This window comes from Sander lucioperca, chromosome 2 (genome assembly GCF_008315115.2).
Source record: "Sander lucioperca isolate FBNREF2018 chromosome 2, SLUC_FBN_1.2, whole genome shotgun sequence".
In the NCBI taxonomy this organism is placed as follows: domain Eukaryota; kingdom Metazoa; phylum Chordata; class Actinopteri; order Perciformes; family Percidae; genus Sander; species Sander lucioperca.
In genome coordinates this window covers 8,804,512-8,822,389 of record NC_050174.1, presented here as the reverse complement: position 1 = coordinate 8,822,389, position 17,878 = coordinate 8,804,512, and the positions used below count along the sequence as shown (strand labels likewise).

The window sequence follows — 17,878 nt, the reverse complement described above, 5'->3', positions numbered from 1 at the left end:
TGCTATAATCTTTGCTTTTGTATTAACATTGGATGTGTAATGTGAAAAATGTACAGTGATGAATTTACTGGGAGTTTTATGTAGACAAGACAGTGTCTTTTAAGTTTTAATGTCACACTTGCAAGCAGGTAACAGTCAACCTTTGATCAAGTCTCAGGGTGAGTGTGCAAAGAAATTTATTGTACAGGTAGTTTATATTCAATGTTTCAAAACACCTTCCTTTAGGGGAAACTGTAGCTCATTGTTTCTCAATCGGGCAACCTGCAACTACTATTTTTGCTATGATACACGGAGACACACAAGCTGCATCCTTGGAGTTAAGGGTCTATGCTTGCCAACACACTTACAATTTGTTCATAGAAGGATAGTTATGTATTCAAAATAGTGCTTTTCCGTTACAGACAGCAAACATTTTATTTTCCCACAACAATGGACACAAATTTTTTTTAATGGAGTTCGGCAAGATGTTCAGGGTGACAGCGACGTTCACGTAATATGGTAAACAAGCCAAGTTAGCCCTCTGAGCTAATGCGTGCCTAACTATGCTTATGGCACATCGGAAATGTGCAAAAAACCTTTTGCCGACACTAGATATCAAACGAAAGCCAGAGACTATATTGTATTACGTTTCTGTGAGTTGTATATTTTCAACTTCTAAGCATAAGCAGAAGATAACAGTATCTCAGAGCCTCGCTTCCTCCCCTGATATTTCATTAACTATTAGTTGGCGTTGAAGGGGTTACATAAGTGTGCCTTTTTGCTTATGTTTCAAATTATTCTTCCTGCCGTCATTTCTAAACCTATAGTAGATGTATGTCTGTATGAAATCATGGCTAATGACAAATAATATGAAATGGGTATAACTTGTTTTATTAGAAATGTCAAATGAACAGTAAAGTTTCTAGACAAACAGATGAACAACACAGAAAACATCCTTCACACATTTAACTTACAAATGCTGCAGCAGCAACCTGGCATGATAACTAATTATGCTCTGTCCCGTGTTAGGTTTCACATACTCCAGCTGAAAATAAATGGCATCCACAATTTGTGCTCACAGACCAGAGAGAAAGAAAGGGAGAAAAAGAGTGAGCGAGACAGAGAGTAGTGAGGGAAGGAGGGTTTTTCACATGGGCATGTCATCATGGAGTTCAACTGATAATTATAATCAGTATCTCTGTACCACTCTCATTCTCCCCTCTGTCTCTCCCCAGCATCATGGCTGTCTTGTCCTCTTCCTCCAATATCCTGCTCCTTCTCCTAATTTCTTTCCTGGATTGGCTGTCGACTCAAGGATCTGCATTTATCATGGGCCGGGACCACGCGACGTCATCAGGTAGGTTAATGGGGTTTTTACTGCTAGGTGTCAAGACTAATAAGCAGAAAAAATAAATCAGTCTTCAGTTTATTACGCTCTTTACGTGCAGCTCATCAAACATGAACAAATGTGATTTAGGTTTTGCAGGCAGGATACTGTTGACACTTGTTATCATGTGTTATGTCAGACATCAGTTGCAGAATGCTGTGTTTGCTCAGACACATGTGGAAAGGTTCACCATTGAGCAAACGCTGCTCTTTCCTGGTTTGGTTTGTCAAACAGGCTAGTGATCAATAGAGCTAGGGTAAATATAAGGTCAGAGGTTCTCTGTCAAAGTCCAGGGACAGGACAACGCAGGATGTTCAGCCAGCTAATCCAGCTGTCACGGAACCATTTGAAATAATTTGGTGAAGGAATGCTGCGGCTGAGAAAACCCGGCCAAACTTAAATTTTGATTTACCACTTGAAATCCCTAAAGCAATAGGTGGCCAGAATAGCTGTCTTTTGTCACACAATTTCCAAAATTGATGCTCAGAATCCCAATCACAAAATTGACTGAGAGTAATAGCCTTGGGATATTTTGGCATCTTCCTCTAATGGTTGAAGCCACTGCGGCTGGAATTAGGTGAAAGTGTGCAGTCCTTCAACCTTAAATAAATCGTGTTTATTTAAAAAGTCTACCTATGCTAGAACATCACATGATTTAGAGAAATGATCACAGCCAAAATACAACTCCCAAGAATGGATCAATTCTGATGTTGACTTTGTCAAAATGTGTCTGTCTGTCTGGCTGGTTGGTTCTGCTGTGTCTGCATTTCTGGGTTTTTTTAATAAGGGATTCCACTTCTGAAAGCTGGATCAAATATTACCTTTTATGGAAACCTTTATTATTCATGGGCCTGGTTTGCATAAACTTATATGTGAATCAACCTTTATTAAAAAAACTGAATACTGAACTTGTGTGAACCCTGACTGTGTATATCTTACAAATCCAAAGGGTGGAAAATAAGGATATATATGAACGACATTCAGAGCCAGGAACTTGGCTAAGCTTCGTTCAGTTCCAGTTAAAGTAACATTCAATTTGCTTGCAGTTCATGGTACAGCAAACATTTAGCAACACAAAAAAAGTCATCCTTCAATGTAAATGTTGGCACGCAGTCATTCCAGTATATTCTTAGGTACATTGGCTCATTGCCATTGGGAAGCGAGCCAGACAGCATTAGACAGAGATTGAGAAATCTCCACCCTTCTTCTTCTCTCTTTTTTTAGGGGGCTTTCTTGGCGAGAAAATGCTGCCATTATTAAAGCTATGTGTTGACTGATAAATGTTGTAGTCTCACACTCAGATTTAAAGGGGATTTTTTGCGTGGTCTGTTGTGGGATGATCAGGCAATAAAGAAATCAAAGCTTCACCAGCTATTAGTTGCTTAAGTCGAGTTTTCAGGGAAAATAAATGACTCAGTGGCTCATGTGTCACTGAAGTTTTAGAACATTGGTTCAATTATCATGTGCTGTGTGAACATATTGTTCTTTCTGTTCCTTGCCATTTCTAGTGCTGTTCCAAGCAAACATAATGCGGGTGCCAGTGCTGGTACTAAAGCAGCCAACATTTTTTGTTTCACAGATTTTCATTGTAAATCAACTCCTCTTCTTTTCTATTAGAGAGCTTGTGAAAGTCATATCTGCGTGAACACAATGTAAACATTCCCATTTAGATTAAGCGATTATGGTTTAAGGCCATGTTGGCATTCTGACTAGAAATGAATGACTATAATTGGTTTTTGGACGTGTATCATAAATTCTTGGGTATTGCTATGCCTTTCAGCCATTGGGTTGGAAAAACAGCTTGTGTTAGGGAGAGGAGGCAGTCTGGATGCGGTAAGTGGTAGGGGTGTGCAAAAAAATCTATTCACATTCGAATCGCGATTCAAGCTCTACCGATTCAGAATCGATTCATAGAATTCCAAAAGTCAATTCATATTTTTTTATAAAAAAAAAAACATTTTTAATTATTTTTTTTTAATTGTATGTCTACTGCAATCACATGGGAAAAGTTACTACATTTACATACTGTGAATCATTTTTTTTAATCGAGACTCGTTTTTGAATCGAAAATCGAAATCGAATCGTGACATTTTCTGAATCATGTACCCCTAGTAAGTGGTTTTGTTGAGTGAGAATACCACCTCAGAATCATAGACAGTCCCACAGACGTGATGATGTGAAAACTACAGTGTATCTATGTATATATCTATATCATTTTATCAACTGAGGGCAGCCAGTTATATCGTAGTTATATTATAGAAATATTTTGATAATAATCACATATAAAAGGTTGATTTCAACACTGGTTATATCTTAAGATGCCATGTTACATTACAGTAAAAGCACTAAAAGATGGGTCTGTCGGCACTGTGCTGTGAATTAATTAGTGATATATGATAAGAGTTTTGAGCTCCACGTCTTTGCCCTTGGGCCTTTTGGCTTTGTATTTGTTCACAGATGTCAAATGTCTTTATATCTGTGGGTTTACATTACCTTTCTGATAAACTCTTAGACCCACTGCTGATAGCCAGGTGGGGTTTTCACTGGTCCACCTCCTTCAATTGTTAAAACGGTCTCCAGCGCCTCTTCCTCAACAACCATTAAATCATCTGTAAACACAAAGCAGCCACTGATAGCATAAGCAAACACACACAGCATGTGACTTTCTCAAGCTTACCATTGCATAAACTCCAATCCTGACACCTGCTTTCTACACATAAAACCATCTATATTTGACCTTGTACCACTCTTTCTCTCAGACACATGCAATGTTACAGAAATCATTCAATCTTCTAGGTGAGTAACCCTAAACATTGTGCTTTTGGGGTGGTTTAAAACCATTTTGTTGTTCCACTTGAGGACCTACAGTAATACAGCCTTCCTGAAATTCTGAGGGTTATACTCTTTCTGCAGCATTTTTATGTGTTGTAGAGCCAGCCACATTACAAGCCAAGAGTAGACGTTTGGAGATGCTCCCTATGTATTTAAAGGCTTACCAAAGTAATTATAGCTAGTGCACATCGTTTGTCTCGATCTGTACTTACACACACTTTCTTTTTCTTCCCCTCAACCTTTCCTGAGCGTTTGTCTGTCTGTGTCTCGGAAGGATTTGCTCCTCAGGACCATAGATTGATCCTGTTGAGCGAGGCTTTGTTCCTGGCCACAGAGGTGGTAACCAGTGGTAAAAGTGCAGAGGTTTGGTCTGCCTGGCTTGTAAACACAATATACAGTTACATCTGCTTCAAAGACAAGCAGTGGGTGTGTTTGCTCAGAGCAGCAAAGTTGGGGCCTCATTTGGGATATGGTGTCTGAAGTTACACACAAAAAGAATACATAAGAGGTGAAATGCTATCAAAATTGAAGGATAGCTGCAAAGAAGCAGATCCAACAGCAATATTCTGCATGTAGGAGACATATTCTGAGTTTACCAAAAGTAAGTTTTAAGGCAAAGGTTTATTAGCAGCAGGGCAGACTGAGGAGTACCATATCAAAGGTTATAGAGAGCCAAAGTGAAAATGTGTGATACTGTTATTGATTTAATTTATTTTTCGATGGATAAAATATTATTATAAATTAAACTAAACCTTGGGAACAAATTTAACTCTTTCAGAAAGACCAAAGAAGTGAAAAAACCCTTGATGGGTGATTAAAATGAGTGATCGAAGCGAGTGGAGCAGCGGATGAAACCCTAGCAGCAACTGAAACCCTAGCAGAATGGAATAAGCTAGAAAGAAAAGACATGGAGAGAAAGGTGAGGAGAGAAAATGTGTGCACTTATTATATGCAGGTGTCCATGCTGCAAGCCAGACACCCCCGCTTATCTATATTTACTCTCACTTGGATGCGATTTTATGTCATGACATTGCTACGCCTATTCTGTGGGCTATAATGGTAATAAAGGAGATTAACATAATTAGTTCAAGCTAATAAATTGCTGGGACAAGAAATAGCTGACTGGGTCACTGCATGCTCAAACACACCAGATTGTTTCTGTTAGACTTAAATGCTATGAACACTGATGGGAATCATGATCAGTAGAATCGAGTCCCAAGAGGGAAGAAAAAGTCATTGGTCCTGTTGTGCAGCTGGGAGGAAAGGCAGATCGTATTCAAGGAATCAGACAATGGCACTTTCATATTCTTTGTCTGTTTTTGTTTTGAAAGTGTAAGTTCAGAGAGTGTGTGTGTGTGTGTGTGTGTGTGTGTGTGTGTCTGTGCACTTGGGTGTGTGTGTCTGTGCACTTGGGTGTGTGTGTGGAACTGTGTGTGCATGTTGGCAGTTATTTATATCACCTGTTTACATTCTCTTGTTGTATCTTGTTGCAGCCTCTCACCTTTCTCCCCCTCTCTTCTTGCCCACTTCTCACCCTTTCTGGCTCTCTTGAATGCCATATGGCCTCCTGACTTAACATTTAACCTCGACTGTTAAGCTCATTTTGAGGGGTTTTAATTTTACTTTCCTCCAGAAAATGAAATGCATAATGTATAAATATGGAGTCAGTATGAGTGCATTTGTGAAATAAAGGAAATTCTGGATTTGATCCCTCTCCTCTTCCAATCTTTTCTTGTCTGCTCATTCATTCTTTTTCTCATCATCCAAAACAAATTCCCTGTGGAAGACAAACAAAGCCATCTGCTGCACACAAATTAACACATCTACTGGTGTGTTTTGCAGGAAGTGCATGCATATACGTGTATGGGTTATGGTTCAGGGATATAATGTAGGACTCGGCATGTGCAGACTGACAGGCACTTTTAGCCTCAGAACAGTGTCATTGTGTGCTGCCAATTTTTCCATCTGGTTAACAGAAACACACACACAGATGGACTGATGGTGCTACAGGAAGCCTTGTGGCTCATCTGGCATGGGTGCTGCGATGGCAGGCAGAAGTTGCTGCTGATCAGAAATACCAAATAAGTTTACTTAACTGTTCAAAAGCTGTGCCTCCCTATTCTGGAGACATAAAGCAAGTGAATATTGACTGTTAAAAAATATCATCTCTAAATCAGAATCCAGTTTATTGCCAAGTAGGTTTTCACATACAAGTAATTTGCTTTGGTGTATTGGTGCATAGACAAGAAACATAAATATAGTCTGGAAAAAAATAAGAACTCATATCAATGGGGGTCCCGGGCCTTGTTGATGAGGGCATCTACAGATGGGAAGAAACAGTTTTTTTTGCCGTGAAGTTTTGGTCCTGATGGACCGCAGCCTCCTGCGAGAAGGGAATGTGTTTCAAATAGTTTGTGTCCGGGGTGAGAGGGGTCGGTCACAACCTTTCCTGCCCGCCTCAGGGTCCTGGAGGCGTACAGGTCCTGCAGGGACTGCCCTTGTCCTTGGCTGTGGCAGCAGCGTAACATGGTGATGGAGGAGGAGAGGATGGACTCAATGATGGCGGTGTGGTGGTGTAGAAGTGCACCATCATTGTCTTTGGCAGGTGACCTTCTTCAACTGCCGCAGAAAGTACATCCTCTGCTGTGCTTTTTTGGTGTTCTGCTCTGGCAGAGCCGGGATGATGGTATTAAAGGCAGAGCTGAAGTCCAAAAACAGGATGCTGGTATAGGTTCCTGAGGATTCCAGGTGCTATAAATACTATACAATGCACAATGTTTGTGCTGAAATAACGTACAATTTGCACTTTATGTAATAGCATTACCCTAAAGTTTTTTACATTTTACTCTTCCTGTTAGGGTTGAGACTTGCAGCAGCAATTCAGTGTTGAGTGTCTTGTAACTGTGCTGTCAGTCGAGGGTAGAGTAGTTGTGAGTGCACGGACCAGGGACAACAGGTTCTACTGTTCAGCAGCCATGTGTGTGTTCTCTTCAAATCAATTATGTGCTAATACCACAATGAAGAGACACTCAGTGTCCATGTACCTAGTGTGTATGTGTCTATTTGTGTGTTCTGTGCTATTTTTGAGAGTATAGTAGCAGATAAACAACACTCCCTAAAACCCACTCACAAACAGTACAATGCAGTCCCAAAGTAATAGATGACTAAGTTAATTTATTTAGTGCTTTAACCCTCTAAAAAACATACCATTTGTGAGCGTTTTTTGCTCCTGTCACATTATTAGCTCATCAGCTGTGATGGCTGTTGAAGATGGAGGTTTTATTTTCATGAAGATTCAGAAAATTGTGTGTCATCCAACATTTGGTGTCCTGAAGTATGTCTGTCAGTGTGTAACATCTTAGTTGCTAAATATTAGTGAGGCATGTATTTAAATGTCATTTGCATAGCAGTTTAAACTGATTTTGGACCTGTCAGTAGCATATATCAAGAGAACAGACCCAAATTTGAGCCCTGAGGGACACCACACAGAATGATATCTGGGATAGATAATTAATCCACTCCAGAGACATTTATTTAGCATAACTAGTATTAGAAAAACTGCAACGTATCAACAGTACCCTACAATAAAAACTAGATTTGCACGTCTCATGTCCAAAGCTGTTTAAAATGAATGTGACTTTTTTCTCAGATTTTAATTTCGAAACATGTTTTTATCAAAGGAAATGTATCATCTATTTGTTTATATATTATATAATGTACAGCTATATATAGTTTAAAATGACAAATTTTATTCTCAATGACATTTCTGTATTGCAGCCAAAAATTTCATAATCCACACATTCACTCTCTCTGACATCTATCTGCCTCTCTCTCTTCCTCCTCCTCCTTACCTCGTGTCTCCTCTCTCCTTTTAGCAGCTTTTTTGAAGCGTTATTAACCTCAACACTAGCTTAAATCTGCAAATGAGCTGGAAAATGTGGTAATTCATAGCGTCATAGCCTCATTTCCACCCTGCTCCTCATGACAGTCGAGCATTTCACAGTGCGTTAACTGATAAAGCCTGGTTGCACCTTTCTCACCGCCTTTTTAGTGCTGTTTGCCAGCTGGCACAAGGGGTGGCAGAAGAGTGCTTTATTTAGGCTTTTTAGTGGATTTTAAACCTTAATGGCTAAAGCTGACATTGAGGTAGATAAATGGTTTCCTAGCTTCTCTGTATGGACTGATGAAGACAGGACGTAAAGCTAAAAGCGGTTTATCAGTCTTGGCTGCGCACACAGCCCACAAGGTGATATATATATATATATGAACTATGCAAAACAACAGATGTTTCTTCTTATCTTGAGTGCAACTGAAATTGTATTTCATATTAAATAAATCTAATTAAATAAAAGTATAATTAGATTTTTAAAACAAATCCCACATCAAAATAACTAAAGTAAATAGAAAAAGAATGTATTCAAATAAATAAACTAAGAACACGTAGTGACATCTAAAGTCAAACAAGTAAAATCAAACAGATTATGCCGTAAGCCATTTAAAAAATGCAGATTCATTTTTTTATCTCATCCGGTTGTACTTTTTACACATTTATATTGATTTGTAACCAATTTACAATGCATCATTACATCCCTAACAAGGGCTGGGTACCGAATTCGAACACGGTATTGGTATTGATATCGATATCGAACATTTTTTAATGATACCCAGCCCTATCCCAACTCACACACAAAACTAGGTTTCTTCTTCCAGCCGAAGGCTTCCAACTGCTGCTCATTTGATGGCAGCTGGCAGGTACAGGCATTTACAGGGCTTAGCTTCCCATCAGTGAACTGGTTATATTAGTATGTGTAAAAATGGGGAGTAAGGCCCTGAAACATAATTACCAGCCTATGCTTGGCAGGTAATCAACATGTACTGTAGCTGTCAAGACATTGCCCCTTTGGCTTGTGAGCCATTACAACTAGAACAGTTCCAGTTTCTACAGTTTTTTTTTACAGCAATGTACAGGTTTAAGCCCTATTATATCAGAGTAGAAGAGGAAGAGAGGAAGTATGACAGTCAGCAAATGAGTGAGAAAGAGAGACACTAAGAATAAGGTCAGACTTGATTCTCTCCAGGTGTTGCTGCACAACCTTTCACCTCTGACATACTTCAGATTTGACTAGCTCTACCTTCTGACCTTTTGCCAGCAGAGCCCCAATTTTTTATGGAGAGGTTAACTTTCAAAACACTGTCTGTGTGCTTCCGGGTCTTTTCCACCCAGAGTAGCAGCAGCAGTAAGATGACATTTAAACATGTCTTAATGTGTAAATAATTACATATGAGCAACAGTTTGAAGTAGCAAATGGATCAAAATGAATGAATAACATTTTGCATGACGAATGAAATGAAATGAAAAATGTCTGAGTTGCCTGAAATATTGCCTGACTTTGAAGCATATTTTGACCCTAAAACATTTCCAAGGTGTTATTTTACTTTTTATGTAATCTGTCCTGCTGTAGTTTGAAGCCCTTCTTTGCATGCAGTGTCGGCAAAAAGCTCTTTGATGGTGGCAGCTGGAATTTGTTGGGTGGGGGAGGGAGGCCGTCAGGCCGAGTTGAAATAGCAAAGCTCTGGGAGCAACGACAGTGTGCAGAAGATGAAGGGAGGGAAGGTTTAAGAGCAAGAGGCACAACGGTTCAGGAATGCAATGAATTAGGAGGTTATACTGGCATCAAATAGAAAGTAAGCAAAGTAATCAAAATAATGGTGCATATTCTGTATGAATAAATGATGAGTATTTGCAGTCTGGCCTGCCTGTGAATGGGCTTGTTTGTTAGGGTGTTCTGTTGTGGTGTCTGTGATTAATGTTAACTAGGGATGCATGCTGGCAGGTTGTGGGTCTGTGTACAAATGTTGTATGCATGCACATGCTGATAGCATAGTATTTCATCTTTTTTATGTAATGTATGTATGTCTATGTGGAGATGATTTTTGCTTAATGTTTATAAACTCAAAAAACTATCCGATGACAGTGCCCTGCTGCATTTGCACAGTATTGCTCCAGTATGTGTTTAATTCCCTGTCTTGTGTTGTGAAGCATGTTTATGTTCTGGGTCTGGTGTGTGATTTATGCTGCAGCCAGCGCTGGAGGCGAGCGGGTAGAGCCAAAATCAATGATACCTTCAGTTGCTTATTTATGGTTGCACCAAACCCTGTGACTCTCAGCTGGATGAGAAACTGGCCTCCAACCAGAGAGGGAGGCTGCGGGGGATTGGTGATGAGGAGTGACAGGGTGCCGAGGGAGAGGTGGACGGGGCTAAGACAGGGCCTCAGGGTGGGGCAGAGGATGGATGGTATGACTATGAATAAAGGTTATAAAGGCACAGGGACTGAAATTTCATGCAATGTAACTCTGTCTTTCAACAAGTTGTTTTCCTACTCACAGATTTACAGAGAGCAGAAATCAATTTAAAAACTGGACACAGGGTTACGCACAATGTCCAAAGAACTTAACTAGATCATTTTATTGACAATAAAAAAATCTGTCAGTCCTTGAAGCATGGGTGGTAAACTTGAGGTGTGTTATTATATTGCAGTGTTATCATTTAGATTAAATTGTATATTGTGAACAAAGTGATTGCTGTTGTGGTTTTAAGGAGGTGTTGGGTTTTTTCAGTATTGTTAAATTGATAACTTTAAAACCCCATGAGGTTGACCGACGTCAATAAAGGTGATTGATTAGCCAATCTGTGTTCTTCTGTTTGGTCTGATCCTTAATTTTCTTTGTCTTTCTCTCACTGTCTGTCAGCTCCCGTTGAACCTCACATCACAGAGTGCATATCGAGGAACCAGGAGACGTTCCGATGTTGGTGGAGTCCAGGGAGCTTCCACAACCTGTCCTCCCCTGGAGCACTCAGAGTTTTCTACCTTAAGAAAGTGTGAGTGCGATAGACACAGTTCCTTCTTTGCCAGGAGAAGTTCAAGTAATTGTTTTTTTCACATGGAGCACTTTATGTATCTGTGTGTGCATATGCGAGTAACATTTTAAAAAGTCACATTTCTTCCTTTGCTTTTTCTTGTCTTTCTTTTGTCATTGTTTCCTTCATTCAGCTTGCCCACCAGTGAATGGATAGAGTGTCCAGAGTATATTTATTCAAATAGGGAGTGCTTCTTTGATGTAAACCACACATCCATTTGGGTCCCCTACTGCCTGCAGCTCCGCAGCCAAAACCACACCTATTTCAATGAGGATGACTGTTTCACTGTGGAGAATATCGGTCAGTAACAAACATTTGTGCATATATCCAGATTGTTGCAATATGTCCAATGAATTAGGGGAGTTTTACATTGCATTTCCAGTGGACGCAACATCATGAAACATGTTCTAGCACAGTTTCTTTCCTTTACATGTAGAAGTAGCTGTACTGATAATTAAAGTAAATTATTGAAACAGAGATAATCATATACAGTACTGTGGGACAACAGAAAATGGCGGTTGCTAGTATGATAGATCACCTGCACAGACAGCTTCTAAGAAATGGTACTTGCTTCTACATATCGATTAAACCAGCAAATGTCACATGCATGTCAATATCACAGCAAGTGTCAGATACAGTGTGTTTACACAGAAAATGTTTTTATGTCTGGTGGTCTTTATCTAACCAGTACTGTACAAGATGCTGATAGATACTGTATTATCACATGGTATTGTCATATGTTTACTGATATAGAAACCTAGCTCTCCTCATGTGTGCAAATTGATTATTGGCATGTTTTTATAAATAACATTTGGATGTTGTCTTCCACTGAACCCACAGTAGGGTGTAGAGTAAAGAAGCTGGTGATGGTTGGTCTGTCCATTCACACACTACTGTGTGTCCACAGCACAATATATCAACAGCTACCAGTTGGATTTCCAGGAGATTTGCTAAAAATATTCATAGTCCCCAGATGATCATTATTAATGTTTTTGGTGACCACCCCTGACCAGTGCTACCATCAGCCTGAACGTTCTACTTGTACCCAAGAAATATCAATTTGTAATGGGCAACTTTCCATTAAATATACTAAGATGATCATGTTCCTGGAAGGATTAACCTTTTCCATTGTTAACACTGACTTTTCCTTCCTTCCTTCCTTCCTTCCTTCCTTTCTTGCGCAACCCTCAGGCCAAAATGTGAACCATTTACACAAAATATCTTGTAATCTAACAGGCTAATTGCCATGGAATTTGGGGATACACTCTTTAGTGACCTTGTTTCACCCTCAAGCCAATATTTACATGTTTAGCCCCACAATTGGTAAAGCTAACACAAGCATATTCGTAAACATGTTTATTTAATTGAAAACTGTACTGTGGAGTATAATGAACGTATTTGATTTTATGTTAGTTTTTGTTTTATCAATTTTAAACCACTGAGAACCAGTTGGATTTTTTTTTGCAGTAGCAAGTTCATACCAGCAAATACATACATACAGGTAGATGTGACCTTTTTAAATTGATTGACTTTTCAAACATATAAAGCCATTTCTTTGATTCATTCTTTATATACACATGATCAAGTGCATTCAAAGCCATCCATTAATTTGCCATGTTCATAAACATGATATAAATTATTCTAAATGTTTTCATTCTGCTCAAACTGAACCTTGGCCCTTTTCCTGGCAGTACGTCCTGACCCACCAGTGTCTTCAAACTGGACCCTGCTGGAAATAAGTCCCTCTGGGCTAAGTTATGATGTCATGGTCAACTGGGAGCCCCCACCCTCTGCAGACGTTGAGATGGGCTGGATGCGCATTGAGTATGAGATCCAGTACAGAGAGAGAAATACCACAAACTGGGAAGCAGTAAGTCTACACTTTACTTGCTCATAAATTCTCTCTCTTCCTCCTTTGCTTTTATGCACACACACACACACACACACACACACACACACACACACACACACACACACACACACAGTTGCATGCCCAGACACATGTAAACACACATCTTAAAACTTTACAAAAGGCCTCTGTGCACATGCACAAGCTGACACAAATGCAAACACTAATGCACCCTCTTTAAAGTAAATTGTAGGTAGGTCATACAGGCACAGTGTCTTGTTTCTTCCCCCTCCTCCTGAACTCCTTTGGCTAAAATGCAGTGTAGCTTTGTTGGCAAGGCAGTGGAAGCAAAAGCAAGGCCCTCTGGGAAAACACAGCCTCTCTGAAGGAAGTGAAGGGAGGGATCTGTAGGTCAGAGGCAATGGGACCTTGCACAGTCTCATATTCATTACAGCTGGGCCAGCCCATCTGACAAATGCAGCCTTGGAAACAGTTTTAAAGTCCTCCATCATAACAGTATGTCCTCTGTCTAATGTATGTATCAGAAATGCCTCAACAATTGGACCTTTGGAGAGGTCCCTGTTATATTTACCAGAAATAAACATAGACCTCTTGATACCCTGATTAGCTTCTGTCAGCTTCAGTTGTAGCAGTGTCTGTCAGGATAAAAAAAAAGCTGAATCCTTTTCTGATTAATTGAAACACAGCAAAATCCCTTTCTTTAGTTTATTTTAAATTCCTGCTGTTTTTTTAATCTTTCTCTCTTTCTATGTATTTCTGTATTTTAGTTGGAGATTCAGCCGCACACACAGCAGACAATCTACGGTCTGCACATAGGAGAAGAGTACGAAGTGCACATCCGCTGCAGGATGCAGGCCTTCACTAAGTTTGGAGAGTTCAGCGACTCCATCTTCATTCAAGTGACTGAGATTCCCAGCAAAGGTAAGATCAGCAATCAATCATTCGGTTAAATGCAATAAATACATAAATATGGCCCATTGCATCGTTCAGGTCAGAGAGACAAGGTGCAAATCCTTGAACCACCAGGAACGTTGTTATGATGACGATGATGACGATGATGATGATGATGATGGGTTCTGTTTCGTGTCTTGTAGAGTCTACTTTCCCACTCACACTGGTTCTTCTTTTCGGGATTGTGGGCATCCTCATAATTATCATGCTTATTGTCGTCTCTCAGCAGCACAGGTAGGAACAGACTCTCTCACTCTTTCATGCATGTGCATAAATAGTGTCCAAAACATATTCAACCTCTACTGCATTAACGCCAGCCGTAACAATGGGGGAAATGCTGAAAAAACAGCAGCAGATTGTGAAGCACAGCTCTCAGTCTGGCACGCTCACACACACAAATAATGAAAAAGTGTGAACAGATGATCTTCATTGCGTCCCCCTTCTTCTTCCTGCCATTGCAGATTGACGTTGATTCTTTTGCCACCGGTTCCTGCACCCAAAATTAAAGGCATCGATCCAGAGCTGTTAAAGGTACATTTAAATGTCTGTGTTATTATGCCTTGTCTGTGATTTTTCTCATGTGAACATACATACTAGAAGACCCCGACCTATATGTTGGCATACCTGGTCTTAGCTTGTCACAGATGTGTTGTTATCGGTGTCTATGTCAGCCGAGCAAACAATTGCAGTACTAAAGATACTGTGTGTTTGTGGTAATTCAGAACTTTGTCTCCATTACATAGTTTATCATCCAGAGAGCACTGACAAGTTTATATATCAACTGTAAAATATCCCACTTTGGACACTTAATGTTATGTATTTATTTTACAAAACAAATATTGGCTTATATATAGTAATACTTTTTTTGAACTCTCATAAATCCAATACCTGTCAGACTCTAATACATATATAATGCATTCTAGGCGCAAAGAGTAAAATATTCTGCAAATGCAGCAGTGCAAAAAAACAATAAAATAATCAATAATTTACAGCAGCCAACAAATGGAATTGTTTGTTGTTTATTCAGTAAATTGATTATATAAAGTGTTGTGTAACCACTGTTTTTAACCACTTGTTTTTTTCCCAGTATTTATATATATATATATATATATATATATATATATATATATATATTAGGGCTGTCAATCGATTAAAAAATGTAATCTAATTAATTACATACTCTGTGATTAATTAATCGAAATTAATCGCATACATAATTAACGGTGCTTGAACCGATACTTTTTAAGAAAGTAAAAAAAGAAAAGAAAAAAAAGGGTACTAAACAACAGTTGGTGACATTAAAGAACGGCTTGTTTATTGCTAAGGCCATATGGTCAAAATTAAATGATTTAATAATAATGTATAACAATAACATTAACTTATTTCACTAGTAAATTGCTGTTGAACGACAAAAACAACAACCAGATAGGAAAAGGGCATTTACAACAGCTTCAAATGCACCACGAAGCTGTAGTTTACCAGTTTCATTGAACGCACCGTCTGTGTTGTTTTTCCGACGGTAGCTGCAGATTGATACATACCGATGTTGGAATCCTCTACAGTAAAACACAGTCAAACTTTACACCGTTTAGCGTTAGCTGTCAGCGTTTTAACCGTGTTTAATCCAGCTACTAGCTAGCGGTAGGCTAACGTTAGCTGTTGTTGAGTATAGTGTTAACTAGCGTCACGTGCAGCGGTGTTTCTGTTGCCTGTAATGTCTGTTTCAGAGCACCAGAGAGAAGTGCAGACATATCAGTGGCACCAGATTTTCGTCTGTATGCAAACGTCAATATAGAATGGATTAATCTGCGTTAATTTTTTTAACGCGTTATATTTTCTCAGAGAGAGAGAGATATCTATATCTATATAGATCTATATAGATCTATATAAATATAGACGGGTTTCCTGTTTACAAACATTACAGGGTGCGTGTGCATACCAGGGGCAGAAAGCCAGATTGGTGAACTGGTCCACTACTGCAACAACCTTAAGCTTTCCTTGTTGTTTGTATATAGCTAACTGCTGACTCAATAAAACATGATTTTAGTTGGATTTGTTTGTCTGTCTTTAATTTTGCACTGTTACTGTGATATATATGTATGGCTATAATTATCATTTTAGGCTAATGTAATAGCCAATGTTAGCAAGAGGGTTAGCTACCCCTGAGTGTACCCCTATGGTTTGTTTATGCGTTAAAATAATGGCCAGGATTTCCGGGAAAAGGTACGATATGTGTGTCTCCATTTCAAAACATCACTGCAGGTTGACTGTTTTTAGCAGCAGAGGTTGATTGTGGGCGAGACTAGGGCCACAACACTGTCGTGGTTAGCTCGCCGAAACTAGTGCAGCTGTCTCGGCAACGTTAGCTAATGTCCGCTAGCATATAGCTAGGCTAACTATAGCCAGTTAGCTTTGTGTGTAACGTAATAAAAACCCACCCATCTCGTAGGAGCGAAGCTTAATATTTTATTCAATAACATTATGGTACAAAAGGAGCACTAACGCCATAGGTCTTATGTTGACAACGTGGACGCAGATATAAGAAACTACGAAGGCAGTCGTAATATTTACCTAGCTAGCAGGCTAGGCTAACGCTGTTGCGCTAACGTTAGCAAAACATCGGCGTAGCTTTAGCTAGCAGTCTAAACTTATCTCGAGTACGGACCTTTAACTATCTACGGTCCGGACTCGAGTACTACAGCCCTGACAGGTAGATATCACTTAGCTGAACAACTGAACAAGCTGCAACTTTTCTGAGTGATACAGAATGGGAGCCTCTTGCATATTACCCCAATCTGCCCTTCTTATGGCTTGAAGCCATAACCTCCGCCGTTTTTTGCCAAAACCATGCTTCCCCCTAGGTATGTTAAACATCAGGCACCCATCACTGGCTCTGTTTGTACAATTTACCAGGCAACAACTCCTTGGCATTTGGACTTACGCTATGCTGCTGCTACTACTACTAGCTACTACACGAAACACATCTTCTTTCTGCCCCCCGGTTGCGTGCGCAAGCAGTGATGACGTATATATGTATATATATATATATATATATATATATATATATATATATATATATATATATATATATATATATATATTTTTCCATTGTATTTTTGATTAAAAACAGACACTGTTGGGTGTCCATTTGGCTCAGTTAGCTGAGGCACATTAGGCCACGGAATCATCACACCACCCACTGTCTATCTGCCAATTTACGGCATGTTTATCATCTTTGTCAACGATCAAATAAAAGCAATAATGTCCATAAATAATTTGAAAGCAAACAGGCACTCTTGTTTTGTGTAAGTAAACAAGGACAGGAGCACCACTAAGGGATAATGTGATATGACAAAAGTCTTGGTTCAGCATTGTCTGTAGGTGTATTATTGCCAGATGATGTGCGATGCATTTAACAGGCAGCCTGTTTACTCTTTACAAAACAACCTTACCCCTGGACCTCAGTGGAAAAAAGTACTGATAGGGATGAAAACAATAATAATGCTGCTATTTCATGCTCAGACAAATGTGAAACACAAAGTGTGTTGGGTTTGCAGCTGCCACTTTATGTGCACACTAACACATGTCACAATGTCACAATTCTGTGCAGAGAATAGAAAAAGTAGGACATTTATCATTATTGCCACATACACTTACTTGCAAATTTGTGCACATGCAGAAGGGGAAGCTGGACGAGCTGAATTTCATCCTGAGTGGTGGAGGTATGGGTGGCCTACCCACTTATTCACAAGATTACTACGAAGGCGAGCCATGGGTGGAGTTCATAGAGATAGTTGCTGAGGATGCAGATACTGGAGAGAAGGACAACCAGGGCTCAGACACCCAGAGGCTCCTATCCCAAGGCATCAGCCACCACATGAACATAAGGTAATCCAATGTCGTACTGCACAGATTCTCATGTAAATGCTGTTTTCATTC

The 17,878-nt window shown here is 39.5% G+C and overlaps 1 protein-coding gene across 1 annotated transcript in view; it reads left to right on the top strand.

The window, feature by feature from the left end:
- The window catches only part of ghra (growth hormone receptor a), a 28,937-nt gene that overhangs the window by 7,301 nt on the left and 3,758 nt on the right, over positions 1-17,878 (top strand). Inside the window, exons 2-9 of the mRNA XM_031305905.2 lie at positions 1,215-1,336; positions 10,950-11,079; positions 11,252-11,418; positions 12,810-12,988; positions 13,756-13,909; positions 14,083-14,173; positions 14,401-14,470; positions 17,619-17,827. Of these exons, the coding sequence (XP_031161765.1) occupies positions 1,219-1,336; positions 10,950-11,079; positions 11,252-11,418; positions 12,810-12,988; positions 13,756-13,909; positions 14,083-14,173; positions 14,401-14,470; positions 17,619-17,827 (1,118 nt within the window). The 5' untranslated portion in view covers positions 1,215-1,218. The remainder of the gene's footprint in view (positions 1-1,214; positions 1,337-10,949; positions 11,080-11,251; positions 11,419-12,809; positions 12,989-13,755; positions 13,910-14,082; positions 14,174-14,400; positions 14,471-17,618; positions 17,828-17,878) is intronic.